General features: G+C 37.7%; 1 protein-coding gene across 1 annotated transcript; it reads left to right on the top strand.

Annotated features, from left to right (window-relative positions):
* The first annotated feature begins 15,236 nt into the window (after positions 1–15,236).
* LOC122645151 (uncharacterized mitochondrial protein AtMg00810-like) lies at positions 15,237–16,557 on the top strand. The gene is made up of 2 exons (XM_043838487.1): positions 15,237–15,325; positions 15,546–16,557. Exons 1-2 carry the CDS (start codon positions 15,237–15,239, stop codon positions 16,555–16,557), a joined length of 1,101 nt encoding a protein of 366 aa, XP_043694422.1.
* Positions 16,558–25,812: the final 9,255 nt, after the last annotated feature.

The raw sequence follows: 25,812 nt of genomic DNA on the forward strand, positions 1-25,812 counted from the left end.
TAAAAATTAACTAAAAAAAAAACTAACTTACAACCCAAAGGGCAAGGGGTATTTATAAGGGGAAGGGAGAAGAGAGAAGAGGGAAGTGGTAGGAGAAATATTCCCTAAGAAAAGAGAATATTCTCTTCTCCTTCCTCCTTTACAATGCCTTGAATCCCAAGAAAAAAGAAAAAAAATAGAAAGAGGGAGAAAAAAGAATCCTAGATACATAAACCTTCTATTTATTAAAAAGTAACTTTATAATTCTAACTTGTGCATCCTTTTCTTTGTAGGTGTTTTCTCCAAGCAATGAGATCAATGAATCTTTGACTTTTCAACCTTCCATAGATGAGAGAATATCTTTCAAATTCAATCTATCCATAGTCAAATCCCAAAAGTGCCCTTGAAAAGTTGGAGGAGAGAGAGTAAGGGTGATGACTAGGATTCCACTCACAATTAATGAAATATCAAATCTGTCCTTCAAAAAACGTAGAGCATGGGATGCTTATATGGGCCTCACTGTTGTATTCCTTACAAAAAATCACCTAAAATAGACCCAAATTTCGTCCAATTTGGAGTTCGGGAGCCCAAGATATCTCAAGTTGAAGTTGGACTGCTCCAGAACCTTCCAAATGGAATCTTTCGGCTGACAAAAAGATAACTTCTGATAATTGCATTAATGCCCCTGAAGTCTGAACTTCTGCTTTACTTTATCTCCGGCCGACTATCAACAATTACAAATAAACCCCTATCCACGGAAACGGACGTAACTTCTTCGTTTCAACTCGGAATCAAGTGTTGTTTGAACCGTTGCGAAGCTGACTCGACGGGCTACGCATCCATAATATTAACACCTCAAAATTATGCTAAGGGATCCATTGTAATCATATTCAAATTTGATTGATTAGCGTGATTCTTTCAGTGCTCAATCCAAACTTTATTTTCTCGACTCTTAGGCGCTTCCAGCTATTCTTAGCATCTTTTGCTCCATTTTCACAAGAATTCACCTAAAACCTGAAAAGCACAAGAAAGCGCCGAAGTAACTCTGTCCAATGTGGTAAAATATATGCTTTATGCCCTAAGATTTCACACATAAATGTGTTCATCAATGTCCGTTTGTCAAGAAATGAAAGAAAGAAGGGAAGAATTGAGCCAAATTGGTAACCACCAATTTAAGGCCCTGCATCATTTAATTATTCAAGCCTCATAAGTTAGGCATGGACACATATATTCAGTCAGTTAGTTATCAGTCCGTAATTGGTGTCAAGGTAATGTCTCCAATCAGTATTTAAACGGACTAATTGGGCTAACTGGGCTATAAATTGGCTATAAACAGTCTGTCTTGATCGAACTCTCATCAAGCTATAACCAATCACCATGAACTCGAGAATAATACTCGATCTAGTACCAAGCTTCTTACTAATCGATCCGTACGATTTCAGGCTTGAACCAGCGGGGGTGGAATTTGTGTGCAGGTAGATTGTAGACCTCAATATTTTTCGGTCACATGCCAAATTTCAATCTAAATGGAATTCAATTTTAGATTGGTTTATTAAAGCAAGTAAAAAAATGGACTTTTTTTTGTCATGATTTTTAAATTATTTGGTTGCACAAAACGTATCCAACTAATGATGTTATACTGTCGGGCTGCCCAAACGCCTTGCCCGAGTAAGGGTAAGACGGTCTTTGCGTGCAGTGTCGTATCTAGGCAGCACAGTCCTACCGGGCAGCTAGGCAGTAGAGGATCCAGATCCGATGCTATACATCATTACAGACTAAGATAAAAGCTTTGAATCAACTAGATCCGACAACCAGCAAGAAGGAAATCTTGTAATCTACAAATAAGAAATTAAAACCCCAACATCATCCAATTCCATCATCCTCACATCATCATCCATTACCTACCACCATCATCACTCCATTAGTCTGTCCGCTAACCATTACCATTCCTTTTTTTTTTCGCTAATAGAGCCTTTGTCTTAAGAAAAGATTAAAAAAAGAATATACACCCAGAAGAAGAGAAATAGGGAACCAAAAAAATAAACATCAACAAGAAGTAAAGTCGAAATTCCCACCTAGGACATGGCCATCAGTAAGAAAAAACGACCCACCAAACACTAGAAATTAATAGCAAATTCTAAAACGGAATCTTCCCAGAGCATCTATCTCAAGCTCGTTAACAATAGAAGTAGGAAAAGATTGTAAAACGGAAGAAATACCATTCTTCGTTGCTGATTTAAATAAGAAATCCGCAATCGGATTAATCTCTCGGTAACAAGGAGAGATCGTCGTTGCTCTTAGAAAACGATATAGGCATGTTGGCATCTGTAAGAGTGTGATTATCTACAAATTTCTCGATGAAAGTTCTTGCTAGCTTACTGCAAGCGGGCAGTGTGCCTATCCCTCTCCCAATTTTTTTACAAAGAAAGAATAAACCCAATAATGATGTTCATGGGGTGACTTTTAGCCATAACCCCCAAACAACAAATAAGCACATGATGCCTCTCTACAACAACCCAAGTAAGGTAAAATCAGTCCCAAAACCCAAGGATAAAAAACACCACTCCAAGATCATCCAAACATTGCAACGAAATAAAAGAATCTCAAATTTTTTTCCAATTAAAAAACTTTAGAGCTTCAAAATTATTCTATAAACTTTGGAATTGGTGTGTGGTTTGTGTGATTATATTTTCATCGAAAAAAGAAAAAAAGGTGTGTGGATTTAGTCCCACATTGGGTGTGTGAGTGTGGTATGTGTTGTGTATATCCGCCATTCCACGGTCCTAAAATTCGATTAATCTTTTGGGATTGCTGTGTGGTTTGTGTGATTACAGTTTCATAAAAAAAAGAAGAGATACCAGAAGAACTTTTCAACCTCCCAATGAAACCCAATCATTGCATACACAATGAAGATCTGAAATAGATACAGGATTTTTTGGTTAATGTGTTATTGAAAATTAATTAAGTAATTATCGCTTATACTCTTTATCTGACAATCTTTCTTCTAAACTGATTACTGATGGATATCATTAAATACCTCAGCAGCCCTTTCTCTATAAATAAAAAAAAAAAATTTGTTCTTTTAATATCCACAACTTGTTGCACAGCAGATGTTTTCTCTATCCGTTATCGTCACATGTTCGCTGCCCAAACAAGATCGTCCTGTCCCCTCACATGGGGTGTGAAATGATGACCTAATCCCCTGCCCACATACATTGCCCGAGGGATGTTAAGTTGTCATTTCACACCCCATATGAGGGGACGTGATGGTCCTGTTCGGGTAGCGAACAGGAGAGGATAAAAATTACAAGAAACCTCATTTTTTGCCAGTGTTCATGGATAACAAAATTGATAGATTTATTATCTTACCATAGGGGTGTCAAATTGTCAGTTAATTTACATATCAAAAGGATAGTTTTTCTCCACCCATAGAGGACGGTTCACCCACCATTCTAGGGTTCACAAACCCCTTCTATGTTTTAGAATGTTCTTAAATGACCTCCCGATACACATTCCTGCCCTCGATGAATGGAGGAAAACTCGATCCTATCAAAAAAATAAAGGTCAATGAAGTTTGGTTTCAATTAAGGGTGTCAATTGGTTTGGTTTTAGTTTTTTAGTTCTAAGATATAGTATGTGGAAATTGAAATTGAAATTGATCCGGTATAGATATCGATACCGAATATGAGCCTCTTTTTCAATTTAGAATCGAAAAACTTTAGAGCTTTGAACTTATTCTGTAAATTTTTCGGATCGTGTATTACATCTGGTACATTTATATGCCCGACTTAGAGGTTATTGCTTGATTTAGCTTCTCCATAGTACAGTATGAGATCTTCTTAATTACCTTTTCTGGACGTTGAACAACCTTATTGAGACAGCAAAGACGAAAACAAATATTATGCTGAACCCAACAATCACTGCAGCAACAACTCCAAGGAAACTGTGTTCATAGCCAAAATAGGGTATGGTGGTGGTGGTTTGGAACCTTTTTGTCAAAGGGGAAAAATTTCCAACCAGTTAAACTTGAAGATCTGAAGAAAATTGTGGACAACTAAGCAAGTTCAATTCCGGCTCAAATGTAAGCCAGTTTCATCAAGGGAATGAATCCAGTGAGTAGAGAAAAATAAGACAGACAGATTTGGGAGTTGGGCTTTGGAGTGGGTAAAAGGGAAAAGAGAGAACCTGCAGATATAGATCTGCTCAAACCTTCACGTCAAAATGTTCCTCATCAAGGGAATTCTAGAGGAACTTTGGGTGGACATGTCATGTCCCAGAACTCCCTAGTTCCTTTCTTACTTTCACCTGGGCTGAGTTTGGTATGGCATTCCTGGAATGCATTCTAGATCGATAATGCATTCTGAAATGCTATAACTAGTTGTTTTTATCATTTCAGAATGCATTACCAACCTAGGATACACATTAAACACAGACCAAGTGTTCCACTTGACAGAATTTGTAAATTCCATTCTCATATTCCGAATCTTCCTATCAAAACCAATCTATATATTAAAAGTGGAGAGTCGACACTTCAGTAATAACACTGATTTGAATTTCAGCATATTATTTAATGTTTCCTCCATTCCTATCTTCTATTCTATGTAGTCACATGGGGTTCCCTTGAAATTTTGTATACAAAAAATCTTCTATGAATTGAAAGAGCTCTTCCAAACTTCAACTAGTTGATTAGTATTCCTGTTGCTACTCACCAAAAATTTTCAAGAAATCCATTCTAGGGATCAATTGATTCCACATACTCATGAATACAATTAGATTCTAGGTATCAACTGATGTTCTCTGTGCTGCAGCGCAGGCTGCACCTCCAGCGCAGAGAACATTTGGTCTTCTATAGATATATATATAAAAGATGTTAAAAACAACTATTCAAGAGCAAAAATTAGATCAATGCAAATGTATTGTTACATAAGTTTAAATTTAGTATTTAGATTAAAAGAAATATTTTAATAGTAAATGGTAAACAAATATATTTATAACATAATAAAAAATCTCAACTAATGTCCACCCAAAATGGGGGAAGGTAACCGTCAGGCCTTTGACCAACATATACACCACCCAAGTTCTCCAAGCCATCAACCTTTCTGAAAATCCACTTTGCTGTATTCTGGTCCTGGAAGATGAAATTATTGCAGTAGTAGACTTTTTTCTTCATCGACGACCTTCCCCCATCCAATACTTTTCTTGTAAAAGAGGAGTACCCTGTCTGTCCAATGAACCAAACCCTGTCCTGTATAAGTACATCATCATCTTTTAACTCCACCCAATCAACCTCATCACTATCAGAGGAGTTGCTCAGTTTCAACTTGACAAATCTAACACCATCCTCCCACCATTTAGTACTCCTTCGCATATGTATGATTTCCCCCTCACAATCCAAAATGGAACTTAATGTGTTAAAATTTTCAAATCTCCGGTACTGTCTCCATGCAAGAGTTAATAAATCAAAAACAAACATCCCTGCGTAGGCATCAAAGCAGTACAACAAATCACCAAGAATTAAGAAACCAAACACACAACCCATATATTTTCTAACCGCAAAAGTTGGGGTATACTTGAACCACATCCATGATGTTCCATCATCTCCATTTTTACCTCTGTCACTCAGGCTGGTTATGAAGAAACTTGGAGAAAAAGAGTCCTCATTTACAGGTAAGATAATATCATGATCATATGTAGCAAAGGCCACATGACTAAGAGCACCATCGCTTATAGAAAACGTTCCAGCTAGCAGATTCACATAAGGTAGTTTTGGCAACTCAATTTTAGCTTTAGTAAGAGGGTTGAGTAAGAATGGAGAATAAGCCTTCCTTCCTTCAATTGACTTCGTTCCTGTTGATGTTTCTCTCACTACATATTTCACTCCAATTGTCCTAATTAGAAGCAGCCATCCTTCTTTCGAGTAAATGACACGGGCTTCAGACAGATCTGGGAGGTTAATGATATATTTCTTTCTGTACCAAGGATCTATAAACTTTTGTTCATTGCTATCATGACCCCTATATCCCATAATCCATGGCAATGAGAACCTGGTGGTGGTGGTAGTAATGTTGGAGCAAATTGGAGATGCAGACCACCAATTCTTACAGACAGCAGCCACACACAAGTTTTGAACAAAACTTAGCCTTTCTCTGATAATCCATATAATGTCATCTGGGAGTATGGACCAAGTCTCTTCCTCTTCCCTTCCATTGTCTTCACCATTATCTATCTTGCGACGTTTCAACTTCTCAGCAATAGCCACCATATTGTTACACAGGATGATACCTTCTAGCAAGAGGTAAGAAAAAAAGAAATTCAGCAACTAAAATATAGATAAGTTCCAATCCTCTTACCAATTAATAGTGATTATAAGAACAGAACTTGCATGAATTCAACATCAATAAAAAATAAAAAAAAAGGCGTACCCAGTGCACGAGACTCCCGACACTGCAAGGTCTAGGGAGGGGCATAATGTACGTAGCCTTACCCCTGTTTTGCAGAGAGACTGTTTCCAGAGACTCGAAACCAGGAGCACCAAGGTCCACCCATCAATAACAATGAAAAACAACAACAATAAAGTAGTTCTAGAAGACAAAGGAAAAAGATTGCAGCAAAGCAATAAAGAAAGTATCCGAACTCACTAATCTTGTAGTAACCCTGTCCCATGTCAACCAAGATCTCCTCCTTAAATGATCTAGCCTTAACTCTAACTGCAAGTATAGCACTAAATCTACAATCCCACCCCACTCTGACCTGAATACTATCCCATTTAATAATGGGAATACGTACTCTACACACTTCTCAACAGACTGAATGGGTATTGGATTGGGTGTAGCCTGCAACGCAAAAGTGCTGGAGAAGAAGAATTTTTTTTTTTTTTTCTGTGGGAGGGGTGAGGTTGTGTTAGAGAGAGGAGGATTGCTCATCACTAGTGAGCGCCCCAATATAGACGGTTACTGAGTTGTCATCTCTGCTACAACCAACACATCAGCAATATATTCACTACGGGCTTTTGCTTCAGATGTGCGGGAGGGTCTTTTAAGAACATAATAAAACCCTGTAGTGGTTTGTGAACCCTCATAGGATGGTGTGGTGAACTTTCACTACGCAGTGAAAATTTCAGATTAGCAAAAATGTATTGATGTAGATCCAGGATTCGAAAACCTAAATAACTGAAATCACAAACACTAGTGCAAAACAATAAATATTTGAAGTTTTATAAGAAGTTCCTAACAGGGGAGGGTCATTTAGATAGCATTAAAAAAAAAAAAAAAAAAACAAAACTTGGAATTAACATAAAATAAAAGACATGTTAGATTAATGAAGATAATGGGGGAGGAGTTCTCGTCTTCTACCTTGGATTGAAACAGCTAAGTCGGAAGATAATCCGGTATTTACCCCCAAAAACAATTCGGCAAAGAACAGAGAACTGCACTTGATGGTAACTTGCAGAGTCGATTGGTTCGAACCAAGAGACAGGGATCGTTCAGAGAAGAACAAGAAACGAAGAGGCAGTAGGTTCCTGAGCACACAACTCAGTAAATAACGATGGTTACAACTTGCAGAGTCTTTAAAAAGACACAAAAACTATGCTAATCCTATTCCTATCCTGATTCCTGACACTAACAGAACAAAATAATCCAAATAGACTTTAAGTTTATATCGGACTCCCACCGACAACTGTACGTACGTGTGCTATTTATCAACTCCAAAAGCATAAGAGATAAATAAAATAAGGGGGCGATGTTCTCCGATAAGCTCCTCTCCAGCGAGCACCCCGCCCAGTGAGGCATCCAACGGTGGGGCTGCTCTGTGCTCGCCGAGATGTGCGCCATCAAGGTGAGGCCAAGCACACATCCTAAAATGGAATATTGAGTGATATGATTTCCAAATTGGAATCAATAACAATAACTTTTAAATCTATATATTTTGTTGTATATCATATGGGAGAATGTTCTCTCTGCTGCTGCAGGCTGTGCTCAGGGCCCAGACACATGGGGGTGGGCGCAATGACCACCCTGTCCCCCTGAGTAGAAGGCCCATGTGTCTGAGCGCACTACGGCACAGAGAACAGGAACCCATATCATTTATAGCTAACATATGATTTAGTTGTTATTAAAAATCACAATACAAAAAGTATACAAAAAAGATTTCATTTGGCTACATCTCTTTTAATCTCACATAAAGATCCTCATTCAATGGCCATAATAAACAAGTCTATGACCAAACGTATAGACTTGCAATATAGTGGGTTGGACTTTGGAGTCGGTTGGACTAATAGGGGAGGATCAGGATCGCCTCCACGGAGTAGGGAACACCCAAGGCGTTGCCAACTATTGTTGGGTTGTGCCACACACATCCCTAGGCATGCACTAAGATGTGTGTGGCATAGCTCAACCGCTGGATGCCCCCTGGCAGCACCCTAGGCGCATGCCTCCCTAGAGACGAGCTAAATGCAATAGGAGAGGGGTAGGATCTCATTGTGATTTCACCCAGTTTGCCACGCGTTAAGTTGATGTCACATTCTCCAATGTAGGATTACCAACACATACACTACCAAGCAGGTGTAACAAAAACACACTCTCAACTTTAGTAGATTATTGCGTATCAGCTCCCACATTGCAATATCACATTATAGGCGATAGGGCATGTGTGAACTGTCATAACTTCAGTCTATATACAGTAAGTTACGTTTTAGAGATTTTGTAATATTGATTGGACCTATTAAAACATTTTCCAAAAATTGTTTGTCAAAATAAATAATAATAATAATATTAATTTAAAATTTTATAAATAATTTACCAAAATGCCACTAATACCAAATTTGTGTCCAATCAATTATAAACATTCTCTCTCCTCGATATTCTCCCAATTAGGTTAGTGCATTCCTTGTTGGGCATCTCTTTTGACTATAGCCAAACACTACGAATCTAGTACACCGATATATAGAGAAAGAGATATCAACCGATGGTACGTTAAAACACACAATGCATAATCGTATAAAAAAGGGCCATCAGGTCAAGGGAGTAATTGTACACTAAATACAAGAATTTCGTTCCAGTACAACTTATAGTAATACACACATGATTTTTCGTATGTCCTGTATCAATACATACCGTTTGTATACTTGCACTTGTGGCCTGAAATCTCCATTCCTAGGTATATGTAATGTGATGACCTCATATGCTCGGGGTGTTCAGACCCGTTCCCTAGTCATGACTAGTTTTGGGTTAAAAACTAAGGACTACAAGGATCCATTAATAATTCATGCAATATATAATTGCAGCAAAAGGACAACCAGATGGCATAAATTACAAAATGTCAAACTGTTGACTTAGTGATAGGGATTAGTGGATTACCCTCAATACATAGTTGTAGCAAATGGATTCATTTCAGTCGTGTATGCTAAAGATTTGGTATTCTATGAGAAAATTTTAAATTATAAAAAAGGTATATAGATAATTTGTCAACCAAAGAGGTGAACATAGAAAGTAGCAAGAAAAATACATCAGGCTCTATCTAGATAGAAGGTGTAATGTATTAGTATTGATCAGTGTATCGAGAGATCGAGTGGTTTTAAGAGACATCTCAAGACGTATTGTAATGATGCAAGATACGCTAAAGCTATACAAGTTAATAGTTAAGAAACACAAGGTATATGCTTAGAATAATGTTTGAAAGCATAATATACCTTAAATAAGTAGTAATTTAGTCTGACACAATATCAACATCGTGGCAAAAAATTTGGGACACAAATTTTGTGTACAAGTCTACCCAATGATTAATTACCTATCAATTTTGAGACATTGATCTCATTTTTTGATGGTTTTTTTATCTGATATTTGATTTGACCAATAAGATGCCCAGAAATAAAATATTTCTAATGCTTGTCAATCTAAAAGGAATATAATGACTACTTCTTTGGGTCATTAATTTTACACGTCATCCATAACAATCACTGTAATAAACTTTTTCCTATATTTTTCTCCGGATAAATCAAGATCTTCTCCACATGTACATGTGTGTCAGGTAGTTAATCTTCACGTACAAGGAAGGTCTTGCTGCAATGTGTCTTTTGTCATGCAATAGAAATGACGAAATTTCAAACCCATTTGTCACTTGTTAATTTGTTATCATTACTATTGTGCAAATCAAGTGTCCTATTAATGTGTTGTGTAGATCCTTAAGTGATGCATGTGTGCTGGATCTTTAGTGTCTCAAGTACACTGCCTGTACTTGACGTCAAGTACATTTAACAGAGGAGGCAGAAATGACTATCTTACTCTTTCAATTTTTTTCCTCTCAATTACACTGTCAGTACTTGACCGTCAAGTACATCTAATAGAAGGAGGTGGACCCCACCTTGGGCAATGTGTTTGGGCAGGGTGTAGGATGTACATTTAACAGAGGAGGCAGAAATGACTATCTTGCTCTTTGAATTTTTTTCCTCTCAATTACACTGCCCGTACTTGACCGTCTAGTACATCTAATAGAGGGAGGTGGACCCCACCTTGGGCAATGTGTTTGGGCAGGGGTAGGATAGTTATTTCTGCCTCCTCTGTTAGATATACTTGAATCAAATACAGGTAGTGTAATTGAGAGAATAAAGATCCCCTACTCCTAGTCCAAACACACTGCCTGAGATGGGGTCCACCTCCTTCTATTAGATGTACTTATGTCAAGTACAAGCAGTGTAATTGAGAGGATAAAAATTCTCGTATGCATCAGTGAACGTGCTTTATACAAACACAAGCTGACAACAACACATCACATGACAGATCAACCACATTAATTAGCTACATGGACCCAAGAGATGACGTAGAGTATCTGGTTTGCCTAATTAATTAGACAACTTTATTTACCGAAAAAAAAAAATTAGACAACTTTTCAGGATGTCATAAATTATGTGGTTTAAGAATTAAAAATTCATTATTTTATTACCGAAGCTACCAAACGTAGCATAAACCTAGCCTTACCAAACGTAGCCTAAACAAAACTACAAGGTCCACCTGTCCACTAAGAAATAAAACTCCTCTTTCTTGCTTGTATTTATTATAAATTTGAAAAATCAAGTTGACAAAAAGGAGACAGTGTTTGATAAATAATTACAATTTTAGTATATTAATATAGTAAATAATTATCTACAAATTAACTTAAATATTAATTGTTCATGAAATTAAAAAACTAACTCTATTTGTTTATTTACATGTTATTTTATAGATATTATTGAAATAGTTACTAACGTGAATAATTTGGCAATAATTAGAACACAAAACAATGGAAGAAAGATTAAAAGAGAAATTGAGATCATGAATATGGAATAAAATTTGTTAAATTTATATAATTTAATAATATAATTTAAGATTAGTACTAATAATAGTTTTAACTATTATTGATTAATAGTTCGGACCCAATAATGTTAATATTATGGAGAAAATATTTAATAAATGAAGGAACCGAATTAATGAATTTGGCATCACGAAACCCGATAGTGGCTTTCACAGAGATTTCAACATCATACCAAGGTAATGTATAATTTAATGACTTAAATTAGTATTTATAAATTAGAAAAAATAGTTCTTTCTAAATTATCAGGATTCTTATTTAATACAACTGGAGGAACAACAATGAAAATAAATCCACAAATTCCAGAGACTAAAGAATTAAAAAATTAATATTTCTCAAATGATATCATATATCTCACTTTTCTAAATTATGTATATATATATATATATATATATATATATATATATATATATATCCTACAAAAGTACGTATTCTTTTTTATTTTTTTGTCAAAATTTTCATCTACCCAAAATGCCCCTAACATCCCTCCCAAAAACAAGAAAATGACTGTATCCGTGTCCCTCTCCCACCAGCTCTTTCCTGCACGCTAATAGACGCGTCCCCACACAAATTCAGGATTATTATTTTTTTTTAAAATTCTAAAATACGATCTTTACTCAGAAATCCTCTCCCTCTCTATCGATCCATGATCTCCTTCGTCGCATCCTCTCTCTCTCTCCGATAGATCTATGGCGAATTACCTCCGCCTGAAGAGGTTTTATACCGATGCCAATGCGAATCAGGTACCGTTACGTATTGGAAGTTTAAGGTTCTTTAACTTACACATCGCCTTTCTCAACTTAGTTTTTTTTTTTTAATTTCTGAAATACGATCTTTACTCACAAACCCTCTCCCTCTCTCGTGCTCCCAAACACGTACCGTCTTTCTATCCGTGATCTCCTTCTTGTCTCTCTCTCACTTTACCCCGGCAGATATGTGGCGAATTACCTCTACCTGAAGAGGCTATCTACTGATGCTCATAAGGCTCCATCCTCCCCAGTTAAGAATCAGGTACCGTTCCTTCTTGGAAACTTAGGGTTCTTTAAGTAACTACGTCCTCTATCTCTCTCATCTTCTACAACTGAAGAAACCGCAATGACAAAACAAGTGATAAATACAAGCTATGTTTTCGAGCACAATATATTATAAGGAAGTAGTTTTCTGTACGGGAGTGTGGCCTACGCCAGTATTCTCATGAGTCTATCTCTCTCCTCCAAAAAACAAGGGGACAGAGGTGTCTTTTCACATTGGGAGGAGAGAGATAGACTGATGGGAGTGCTGGCATAACCCACACTCCCAGAAAGAGAACTTTTTCCCTATATTCTATTCCACAATTGTATATATACGCTGCAACCATACACTTCAACCAGATTAAACCCATCACCATGATATTATTGCAAAAGAATAATAGAAGTCTGACCACAATATATTTTACTACCATCCGACCATATCAGTGACTGATGGGAGAGATCAAAAGATATCAAAGGATCAACATTAATGACCAACATAAATCAGATATGTTCAACCATGTTATTATTAATTAGTGGAATGATATTTTCTCCTTTTGAAAGACCTTTCCTCATGCAAATATTGAGTAGAGGATCTCCACGACAGCTATGTGCTTTGGGACTTGTCTTATTGAGGTTTTTTTTATTGGATAATTTACACAAACTATCCCTGAGGTTTGACGAAAGTATGATTTTAACCCTCAGTTTTGGAAAACTCTGCGTGCGTACCCCCTTAGGGTTGCAAACAGTAACAAATAAACCCGTTCCGTCAGTTCATCACTAACTGTGTTAAATTTTTTATTTGAACTGACGAAATTATCCTTACAAGAAAAGAAAAAAAAAAAAAACACCTGCAACTCATCTTCCCCAAAATCGATTTGGGAGTTGAGTTACAGGTATGGAACCAACTACCAATACCGTTTTCGTGTCGGGTTCCGATAATCAAAACCCGAAAACCCAACCCACACAGGAAAAGATCTGTCCCTACCCTCACAAATGGGAGACTAGCGTCATGACCGGAATCATGGAACCCACCGTTACCTCTGCTCCGGCATCCCCCCGCCCCGCCTGCAAAATCCGTCACTTAGCTCAGGCACTCATATTCAGCGCAAGTCAGTGATCCCCATAATTTTGCTCTTCTCAACCTCCTCAAACCAATGTACGATTTCCCAACTCGCAGAGGCACTGATGAAATATTATATTTTTTCCATCTGAATTCCTATCGATATGTGATTTAGGGTTTTCTCATCTCTAAATTGCTGATACACATGCATGCGGTTAGGGTTTTTGACTATTCGAATCTACTAAGTACGCTGAGCTGCTTCGGCAATTAAGCCGCCACCCAATCGTCAATCTCAATGGAGCCACCGATACCCACTGCTTCCCATCAGCCACGGTCTTCATCTTTTCTTTCTTTGTCGTAGTTTTCTGATTTTCGATGATTTTAGTTTTCTCTAATTTGCAAATTGTCATTGCATGAATTCAATGAAAGGGTTGACTGGAATCAGCTGCCTTGTTTGATCACGGTATGGAATTTAGATTGGTTGCCTTGTTTGAACATATGATGATTTCGAATTGCCTGCTTCCAGTTTGATCCGTTACCTCTCCTTTTTGTCCAACTTTTTTAATAATTTGTTTTCTTTTCTTCAAATCACTTCCAACTTTTGATATGTTTTACGGTACTGCATTACTGAAACAAAGTGCTCTGCTGCAGATGAATGCTTGGCAGAAGATAATGAAATTTATAGCGCATGCCTTTATCATCTCATTTGTGGTTTGTACTGATTTTTGGTGAACTTTAAAGTCTGAAGCGCCAAGTCTCTAGTGGGAGAAAGAATGAGAGCCCTAACCCCACCTTGAGGAACATGCTACTTTAACCGTTCGAGCATCGGTAAATGGAAAACAGCAGTCTTACCAGAGCTAGTCCTGGCCATGGCAACAATGTCTGCATTGACGACTATGAGAGGCATGGTCTAAATTGGGAATTGAGAGAGAGAGAGAGACCGAGTTACCCAATCTCTCTCCTCTCTCACTCCTCCCAATCTCTCTCTCTCTCTCCTGCAACTGTTCGGAGACGACAACCAGCACTAAGTAGAAACTCAATATGATGGATTTGTGAAGAAGACAACCTATTGAATTTCTTTGTTGTTCAAAATCCACTTACAACACTGCCCACCCTATGCAACTCCACCTGGTTCGAAGGATTACTGTTCCAATAAATGAAACCCAGACTTCCAAACTTAACTTTTAGGAAAGCAAATAAAACATTCTCTCTTCAATCTTTTTTATTTGGGTAAATTACATGTCACCCCCTAATTTTCAAACAAAACTAAAATCAACCCTTGATTTTTGAAAATACTCATCCTTTTCCCTCTATAGTAACAGTGTTAGCCTGCTGTTAGTTAATGGTGTGAAAGGACTATTTTACCCTTGTACTAAAACATTAGAATTAAATTTACAATACTACCCTTCTTTCATCTTCAAGGGTAGTTTAGAGATTTAAATTTATTTAACTGGTTGACATCATCACTTAACAACATAAAACTAATGGTAGGGACTAATTTGTTGTATTGGGGTTTAATACAAGGGGTGATGTGTAATTTACCCTTTTTATTTTAAATTTATGGGTTAATTTCACAGACACCCCCTATAAGTTTATGAAATATCACGATCATACCAAACTTTGAAAAATATCATAGACTACCCTTACTTTATGTTTTTATTTTAACTTAGTCCACTCCGTTAAGTCTGTGTAGTTAAGTTGCTGTTAAATCTTTTATAATGATGAAATTACCCTTACCACGGGGTGAACTTATCGTAATACCCTTAAGGGTGCAACTGCCCCATTTGCTAAGGGAGTCTCTTGACAGTAGCCGTTGCTGTCCCGTTCTAGTGGCGTGGTTGTTTATGGCGCATGCTAAGTTGGCGTTGCAGGTTCCGGCACCAGCTCCGGCGTCGTCATCGAATGGGCCTATGATGTTGGACGATTCGCAGAAGTGTGTGAATTCGCTGCAAACCTCGCTTCTCAGTCGCAACATCCACATTCCACAACCCAACGAGACACGCGACGCAATCCTTTGTTTCTGCGGGATTCGGCTTCATCAGATCACCTCCTTGAGCTGTCCCGCTGCGTTTACACACACACACACACGCCCACACACACGGTTCTCTCTTTCTCTCTCCACTTATTCATTTTTTATTTTTAAATTTTGGAAGCATTGACTACTCCGAAACATTCAGCCCTGTTATGAAGCCCACAACCATTCGGTCTATCCTTGCTCTAGCTGTATCACAAGGTTGGGCCCTTCGCCAATTGGATGTAAAATATGCATTCCTGCATGGAATGCTATCAGAGGAAGTTTACATGGCTCAACCCCCAGGTTTTGAGGATCCTACTCATCCAGACTATGTATGCAGGCTTCACCGTTCTCTGTATGGGCTTAAGCAAGCCCCACGGGCATGGTTCCAACATCTTTCACAGTATTTGGTTGGTCTGGGCTTTGTCGCATCCAAGACCGATCCGTCGCTGTTCCTATATCGGTCGAGTTCGGTGATTATTTATTTGCTAATTTATGTAGATGATATAATTGTGACTAGTAACACTGCATCCCAGGTTACAGCACTATTGCAGCAACTGGCGAATGAATTTTCTATTAAGGACCTTGGTCCTCTTCACTTCTTTCTTGGCATTGAGGCGATCCACTCTAAAGGACTTCTATTATCTCATTCACGTTATATTCGTGATTTACTACAACGTGCTGGTATGACGAAGTGCAAACCAATCCTGACACCTATGGCAGTCTCTTCATCCTCGGATTCAGGGGGTGAAAAATTTAGTGATCCCAAGCGCTATCTCTCCATAGTAGGCGCACTCCAATATATTACACTCACACATCCTAACGTGGCCTTTGCAGTTAATAGGGTGTGTCAGTTCATGCACTCTCCTACTAACCATCACTGGTCCATGGTAAAATGCATTCTGCGTTACCTTAAGCACACCAGCACTCATGGTTTTTTGCTTGAACGGTCTACCAATCTTGGGCTACAGGCATTTTCAGATGCTGATTGGGCAGGCAATGACTCGGATCGCCGGTCTACTGGGGGGTACGCAATTTTTCTAGGCCCCAACCTGATCTCTTGGCAATCTCGGAAACAAAAAACCTTTTCTAGATCATCTACTGAATCCGAATACAAAGCTCTCGCAGATGCAACGGCTGAGTTGATTTGATTGGAATCCTTGTTTCGAGAATTGGGCTTCCCGCTCCATAGCTCTCCTATTTTATGGTGTGACAATATTGGAGCTACGTATCTTTCGGCCAATCCCGTGTTCCATGCACGCACAAAACACATCGGATTGACTTTCATTTTGTGCGGGAACGGGTGGCCAATCAGCAACTTCAGGTGCAATTTATTTCCACCACAGATCAGATTGTAGATGCTCTTACCAAGGCCCTGTCGACTACTCGGTTTTAGTTCTTGCGGGACAAGCTAAAGGTCCGCTCCACTGGCCCTTCATCTTGAGGGGGTGTATTGGATAATATTGAGATCTTCTCAAACTAGGAAACTTGTTTCATATTTTATGTGCCATATCTTATGTAATCTATGTAATCTCTTGTAATCCTCTCCATTAGGATACTCCACCACATGTGATATCACTTTCCTATTCTATTTGTAATTCATTAGCTAGGGTTGTACATGTATTTATATTCACTCTCATTGACAGATACAATTAATGATAATTCACTATTCCTAACATTGCTGATGGGAAGAACTGAACAAAGTTTCTGGTGGATGGATCAAGAAAAATTAGGAAATGGCCGAAAAAAGAATTTGCTCTATATGTATTCTACAATCTAGTCTCCACTCTTTCTGTGTTTTCCTTTTGTTGTGATGAAATTGGTAAATTCTGTTTGTGTTCCTCTCCGTCTATCGCCAATTTGCAACTTTTGCTTTCGTTTTCATCTGGCAAATGGCAATGGCAGATGGGCAGAGTATTCTGTGTTTGTTTCCTTTTTCTGTTTCATATAGCATAAGACTTTTTTGGACTACGCTATACGTTGGTGGTCGATACCTTATATAGAATGACGAAAATTGCCCTTTTTTTTTTGCTCCACTCTTCTTCATTGGGAACAACTGAAGGAAGATGGGAAGAATGGGACAGCAGGGGGAGAAAGGAGGAGCAACGGCGGCGATAGTGATGAGAGCGAGGAAGATGTTTAGTAGGAACTGCCAACTCATAGGACTGACGTGGCTGTTGGCGAGGAACAAAATGGCGTACATACCAACGGTGTCAACGGTGCTGAGGGTTATGAGGTACAGTGCGCACCCTCCACACCAGTCCAGGTGCAGCCTAGACCAGGAGAACAATGCCCCATTTGCAGAGGGAGCCTCTTGACAGAACCCAACAGGGAATCCCATTGATTCCAGCCAATTCGTCCTGCCTCTCTGCCGAGATCAGTTGCAACCTCATCGGAATGGGCTCCGCCGGTGTCATTGGTTTCCAGGATCCCTGAATCTGGAAATCTTTCTTTTTCTCTTTAGGAATTGAAAGACCTCTACCGAAGGCTATCTCCAGACTCCGGGGGGTTCTCCACTCCCCCCCCCCCCCCTCTCTCTCTCTCTCTCTCTCTCTCTCTTTTATGAACACAATACAAACAAATGCTTAGAACCATCGATCTCGTGTATTTGACTTTACCGTCGGTGGATTAACTAATGCCGGAGTTGCTGTCTGATTTTATACAGTAAATGGGAATAATTTAAGAACTACAAAAAAAAAGAAAAAAGAAAAAAAAAAGAAGAGAAAGTTGAAGAAGATGGGAGGATGGGATTTAATTCGTTGATTAATTTATTTAAATAACTACTTGGGGGTTAAATTGGACATTTCAACTTTAAGTGCTAACTGGGCTTAACGTTAGGGGGAAGGTTGATATTTTTCCAAAGTTTGGTATGTCTGTGATATTTCATATACTTAGAGGGGCTGTCTATGGAATTAATCCTAGTGACCTTTAAATGAACTCAGCAGAATCGGGTAAATTATCCCAATAATTAGAAGCTCCAAGCTTGCATCTCTGTAGAGATTCAGAACTCTGGGTAATTTAGATCCAAAGTCTATTCAAGTATTGGTAACAGAATTAGTACCAAAAGAAGGAGGATTAGAACAGATTCTTGTCCAGAAATAGTTTCTCAAGATGAAAATGGAACCAAAGACAGAGTGGCCCTTAGTATTTCGACTAGGGTTTAAGATCTCACACTCATCAAGGAATTCCTGATCGAAAGAAGAAAAGGGGAAAAAAAGGGTTCCAAAGTATTTCAGTTGGGACCCAGCATGAGTTACATAACTTTCCTGAGCGACTGCGTCGATTTCTGATCTCGAGCCTTCTTAGCCGTTTTCACCATTAAAGTAGTCGCCTGAGAAGAAGAAACCTTCTTAGGTTGTGAGAAGGATCTTATTGTTCTTGGCGTGTTGTTGCAGTGACCTCAAGATATAATTTCATCTACAGATACCTTGATCTTTCAATACCTCCACTGCTCCGATGCTCGCAGCCACGATCCAAGCTTTGCTTACCGAATTGTCTTCTTAGCCGTTGTCAACATTGAAGTAGTCGCTCTGGTATAATTTGTCGTCTCCGAGAGTTGCAGGAGAGAGAGAGAGAGAGAGAGAGAGAGATTGGGTAAATACGGGTTAGGTTAGGGTTGGGTGGGTGAATGACATCCTTTAAATCTGACCTTAGGATTTAAGAATGCCATGTGTCTGCAATCTAAGGGATAATGGAGCATGTAGAAAATGGAGCAGCTAAAAATCCCTCGAAAAATAAATAAACTGGAATGAGGTGTTCAAAATTTATCTCCATAAGTTAATTTCAGTCTTCTTCAATGATATTTTGATTTATAGTAAAACAGTAAAACTAGGGAAGAGTATATGAACCACCTAGAGATTACTTTGAATCCTTGAAGGACTCAACAACTATTTGTTAAAAGGGAAAAGTGAAAATTTTCCCTTGAATGGGGCTCTTACAACTGACCTATCCATGGATTTCATTGAAGGTCTTCCAAATTATAGGGGGAATTCTGTTATTTTTGTGGTTGTAGATAGGCTTTTCAAATTCTCACATCAGTCTTATCTCACAACCTTATTCAAGAGCACCTCTATAACCCAATTCTTTTTTGAGCAAGTTTTTAGATTGTATGGAATGCTTAAAAGCATTTGTGTGGAATGTCTAAAACAATTGTTTTTAGATTGTATGGAATGAGCTCATCAACTTTCAAGGCACCAATTTCAGATCCCCTTACCACCCCCAATTTGATGACCAAACTGGTGTGATCAAATCGAATAAGGAATGGGCACGATGGATTCCTTAGGTAGAGTATTGTTACAATATGAGACCTCATTCTTCTACCAAAAAAACTCCTTTTAGGGTCGTGCATGGAAAAGTACCACCAACACTACTATCATTCCAAGAATTACGAAAGTTTAAGGCTATGTTTGGTATGCATTCTTGGAATGCAAGTCGGTTCCTGATTTTATCATCCCAAAATATGAAATCAACCTAGAATGCATTCCAAGAATGCATCAAATGTAGCCTAAGTGATTGAATGAGATTTGGTTGATAGAGAAGCAAGTCATCCGAGAATTGCAAAAGCAGCTGAATGTGGCCCAACAGTGCATGATAAAAATTTATCTCAAGCTGCAACCATATCGACATCCATTCTTATCTTTCTGAAGGAATCTTAAATTATCTCCCAAGCATAGTTAGAAAACCAAGTTTGATGACTCGATTCATCTTTCAGAAAAACCTGGGGAATTGGGCTTGTCAAACCCGATCAAGACGAGCGAGCCATGTTTTTTGTAATTTTTTAATGCAATAAATATTTATAGATTAGTAAAAAATCAGAAAAATACAGAATAAATATGAGAACACCACAAAACAAATTAATGAATCATTTTTTTGATAGAAAAAATGAAAGGAATCATACATCAATATATTTTGAGTATTTACCATTGAACAAGAGTAGGGAGTCGAGGAGTTGAGGGTTCTTATTGTTTTAAAATATGGATGTACTATTTTATTCAACTCGGTTTCTAAGTGACCCTGCTTTATATATGAATTTTTTAAAAACAAATAAACTCGCCGAGTTTGTCATGACTATGGTAAAATTACTGAGTCTTATTTGACTCGGACGATTTATGATCCAGTCTCGTCATTTTTTTATCTTGACCCAGTCTACTCAACTTTTGAATAGGCTTTCCAAAATTGACTCCACTTGAGTGACTCGCCCCAATCAAAACCTACAGTACATCGTCAATCTTAAGGATAGAGGAATGGTCTTCCATCCAATTACTCATTTCTTTGATAATAACCCGTTCAGCCTTATGCGATCGTGCATGAAAACCCTCCCCTATGTAAAACCTTCTGCTGTAAATGTTAAGAGTTGAAGCTCACCCCTCGTAAAGATCCTGTCATTGTAAACTTGGTCCTAGGACCCTAGGTTTTGAAGATTCCCTAGGCTCTCTATGCGTTGGGTTTGATCTTGATCTGATCACACCATCTGAATCATGGTTTCGGAACGGCTATCGGTGAACTCGAAAACTGATATTGTATCAGACGGGTATTGACACGGATCGATCGAATCAGACAAATTTGTTCTTAATTCTTCTTTAAAAATGAGTTTTTAGACCATTTTACCCCTTATCCATACCATATCTATGACACGATATTAAGATCGATCATTTGCAAAACCAGTACTATCGCCTAATATGGACAATACAATCCCTATACCTTAAACCATGATCTGGATTGGATCTCTTTGAGGAAGAAAGGATGCAGGTCGATCAATGAACTCACTTAACCTTTAGCTAACCCGTCAAGTACAGTACATCCTCAAGTGCACCAAAAAGGTACATCTGACGGTGCACATACACTTGGGGAGTATTTTAAAACAAAAGCACTTTAAAGTGCACCATCAGAGTATCTTTTTGGTGCACTTGAGGTGATAATTTTCCCTTACACTTGATAGTGTTAAAACGAAAGCACTTTAAGATGCACCATTAGATGTACCTTTTTGGTGCACTTGAGGTGATAATTTTCCCTTACACTTGATATTGCAAAACTGTGGTACTTGGTGATTTCTAAGGATTACCAATATAATACAAAGGATCAAGTTTTCCTTGGTCAATTTTTACAGCCACCTTTTAGGGTCCGTTAGATTAGAATCATTAAATCTAGTGATGTTAAATCAATCAGTCAAGCCATCACAATTGACCAAAAGCTCAAATTAAACCGAACCAATTTCTTATTGGATCATTTTCGGTTTGAGATATTGTGGAACGGATTAAAAAAGAGATTGCATTGGACTGATCGAAACCTAGATCGAACATGGAAAACCAAACCAAAACCGATTTCAAATCGATATAAAACCATCAAGAAACCGATAAAAACCCAAAATCATTAAAAGAACATTTTTTTATTTATTTTTTCATAATTATGTATATAAATACATGGTAAATTGACCTTATGTCGGATTGAACTCGATATCAACTTACTAATTGAAAACAACATATGCAATAGTATATTACAAGATTGCAATGTCTAAAGTAAATAAAACTTTAAAACGGATGAAAATAGGTAAAGCAATAAGTCCAAATGATATTCTAATAGAGATGTGGAAGAGTTTAAGAATTTGTAGAATAACTTGGATAATTACTAAGTTGTTTAATAAAATTATCAGCACAAGAAAAATGCTAAATGAATGTACAAGCTAGAAAAATTGTGACTCAATTTATAAAAAGAAATGTGATATTCAAAATTGTTTTTTTGATAAGGGATATTCAAAATTATCATAACTATAAAAGAATAAAACTTATAAATTAATCATATTATGAAGTAATGAGAGAGAGAGTAATTGAAAACCTACCTAAGGCAAGAAATTAATATTGAAATTTGGTTTAATTACAAAAGCTATTTATTTGCTTAAGAAATTAATAAAAATATTTTGAATGTAAGAAGGATCTTTATATGGTCTCTATTGACTTAGGAAAAGCTTATGATAGAGTTCCTAGAGGATGGTGGTCTAGGTCACTTATTAGTGTCGATGATTTCGGTCGAGTGCCAACCAAGGTACAACCAAGCACCATGAATGCCCTACATGAGGCAGACCACCTCAAAGGGAAAACTGAACAACAAGGAAAGTTGGAGGAGGAGCCTAGAGGAAGCTAGGATGTGAATTGGATGATCGGGCAGAGGGAACAAGCAACGGATGAGCGCTAGCTGATCTACAACCACCGTTACGCATTAGCACGCGCTGATTTACAACCAAGAAGCTGTTCCCCCGCTAGATCTTAGTAGATCTGAGACCTTGCCCAAATAAAGTGTTCGAACCGAGTATAGAAATGAAGGTTCGAATTTTGCTTCTTTTTGATTGGTCGGTGTGAAGTATGGCTTGTCCAGTTGAAACAAGCAACCAACCTGGCGGTGAAGTCAGTTCTCGCTTTTGTCGTTATCATCAGAGGCTGCGCCTAATTCTTTGCGGGGCGAAAGCGAGCCCCCGTTATATAAAGGGGAAATTTCTTAGATCTACGAGATAAAAATAATAATTAAAAGATAAGTATATCAAAAATTTGTTTTACATTCACAAGTATAAATTTTGAAAAGATTTACCTTATCCCCAAATTAGTTAGTTTTCATCCCGCTCAACAAGAACATAGAATCAAACTTCCTAAAATACCCTTTGATATCATTTTTTCCCATAATTTAAGCCTAAAGATAAGGATTATTAACTTAACCGATATCTCACTTCCACAATTCCCCCTTGGTTCCTTCTTCTTCCCTATTCGTTGGATTGGGTTCTCTCCTCTTCTTTCCCACCTCGTCGGGATCCCAACAAGTAGCTGTTCTAAGATCAATGAAACCTGAAACAGAAAGCCCATAGCAGCCCCGATCATCATTCATAATGGATTAAAACTTATCTATAATAATTGTTTTAACTTGAATAAAAATGTATGACCAAAAAACCTTAAATTAAAATGTGAGAAGATTGTAAGGAAATTAATATTTTCTTCTATGATTAATGATTTTACAAACAAACAACACTGTTTCTAACTTTGAAAGTGACGCATGAATAGAGTGTCTTGCAACCTTTATGTTAGAGTTTATATTTTAAGGGATTTTCTAAAGTGATTTCAATAAAAATCTATTGTAGTTATCTAGTATTAATTGTTGGGGATTTTCTAGAGTGATTTCAATAAAAATCTATTGTAGTTATCTAGTATTAATTATTGTTGTTGCTTATCTTTAGGCTTAAATTATGGAAAAAAGTGATGTCAAAGGGTATTTTAGAAAATTCAGTTCTATTTTCTTGTTGGGCGGGACGAAAACTAACTAATTTGGAGATTAGGTAAATCTTTTCAAAATTTGTATTTGTGAATGTAAAACAAATTTTAAATATACTTATCTTGTAATTATTTTTTTTTATCTCGTGGATCTAAGAAATTTCCCTTGCATACTGATAGTTATAGCCGGATTGGCAAAGAATAGCTTTTTATGATTGTTTCTAAATGCTTTCGGTCTCAATTGCTTAATTTCAATCTAAACTACTTGGTCGGAAATTCCATATCTTTTGACGTGTCACTGGGCGATCTCCCTCGAATGGCAATGCCAAAGAAGAGAGTAGAGCAGCGTCTTGCGGAAATGAATTGATCAGATATCGTACTTTATATTGTCTATAAATAGAAAAAAGGAGTATAAATTTATACAATAAATGAAGAACGAATGCTCTCCACATATATAGCCAACCGTTCGTTATGTGAAGATAAGGCATGAGTAATAATTTGGTGATCACACACATATTTGGAATGAGAGGAGAAAGATAGAGAAAATGGGAAATGCAAGTCGTTGGATGTCAGCAAGAAATATAAGAAACCCAATCTGCTCCCCTTACTCTTCTTCTCCTGGATCTGAAATCCTTAAAATCCAGTCAAGGATTTCTTCCACTACCATCAAAGCTGCTGCTGCTGCTGCTTCCAGGAAAAATGGTGATTCTCTGGTAGCATTACCTCCTTCTGAATCTGCTTTTCTATCTTTCGTTCTGTTCTATTTCACTTTGAGTTCTAATTACTTGTTCTTCCAGTTTTTCTTGGTAATTCCTTTCTCCTCATCTCTCTATCAATGTTTGCTATGATACACAGAGAGAGAGAGATTGGCTGGATTTTATCTTGTTTTCTCTTGATCAAATTTAGCTCCACTACTCTGGGGCTTTAGTGCTTTATCATGCACTGTGATACTTTATTAAGACTACGGTTTTAAATCTCGGTTTTGAGGTCAGTTACGACCTTGGTGAAAATCGAAATTTCTTACGTTTCGATGGTATATTTTTGGATTAAAATCCTCCGTAGTGCGGGCATCTGGTGGTATGAGTTCGATGCAAAGGCAGTTTTGTTTTTTATTTTCTTTTTTCTCGAACTCGGTACCGTTGGATCTCGCATCTTCCATGTGTCAAGCTCTCAAGCCCCCCACACTACAGTGCACCACCAAATTAAGATTAGGGCTGTAGAAGATTTTTTTTTGGTTTTTTTTGGTTTTTTTTTTTTTTTTTTTGTTTGTGGGGTCAAACTCAAAATGTCATGGGTTGGTTGAAACTATCAAAACTGGTTGAAGCTTAGTATTTTTCGATCGAACTTGGGTTGGTCAAAACTTGGTATTTTTTTAGGGTGAAAAAATGCATCTTGGTCGTGTCGGACTCGTTGTTCCTGCACCTTGAAATAGGGGTGCTTGAAATGACTCCCGCACCCTAGTTATTTCCCAGGTTCTAGAAGGGTATGACGATCATTTTGCATACCCTTGTGTTACGGCACAGGGGAAGCGTGCGCTGCACGACCAGGTGGCATTTTCTTTTCCTTTTGGTTTTTTTAATCAAAATTGATCGAAACCACCAAAATATACAAAATATGGTGGAACCTTGTTGAAACCTAAAACGATCTAGAATCAATCTTAGCTACGTCTCGAAAAATGTAGAAATCAAGAAGATATCTCGGTCGCAACTGCAAATTTCAATCGAGATTAAGAACCATTATTAAGACATGGAGAAAAGTCATTTGTGGGAAAATGTATCACCCACACGCAGACACAAATGGGGGTAAAATGATTGCCTCAACCCCTATGAAAGGCAGAAATCCTGCTCCATGATGCTTATGCATGCGCTCTCATTAGCCTCCACACAACACACACACACAGGAACCACGCTCCCCCTTAAGACATATGGCATCGATATCTTTTATTTGATTATATATACTTACCTAATATTATATAATAATGTTTGCTTTCATGATCTGAACAAGATTACATTTCAACATCAGATAATCGATGGAATGGGAAATGGACCCTTGACTACATTTTCACATTAAAGGAGCTTCAGTTGGCCGATCTGGCTGAGGATGGACAAAAAGAAACAGAGGTTTCCATTAGCCTTAACATAGAGAAGGTGAGTTTAT

Source organism: Telopea speciosissima, chromosome 11 (assembly GCF_018873765.1).
Source record: "Telopea speciosissima isolate NSW1024214 ecotype Mountain lineage chromosome 11, Tspe_v1, whole genome shotgun sequence".
NCBI lineage: Eukaryota > Viridiplantae > Streptophyta > Magnoliopsida > Proteales > Proteaceae > Telopea > Telopea speciosissima.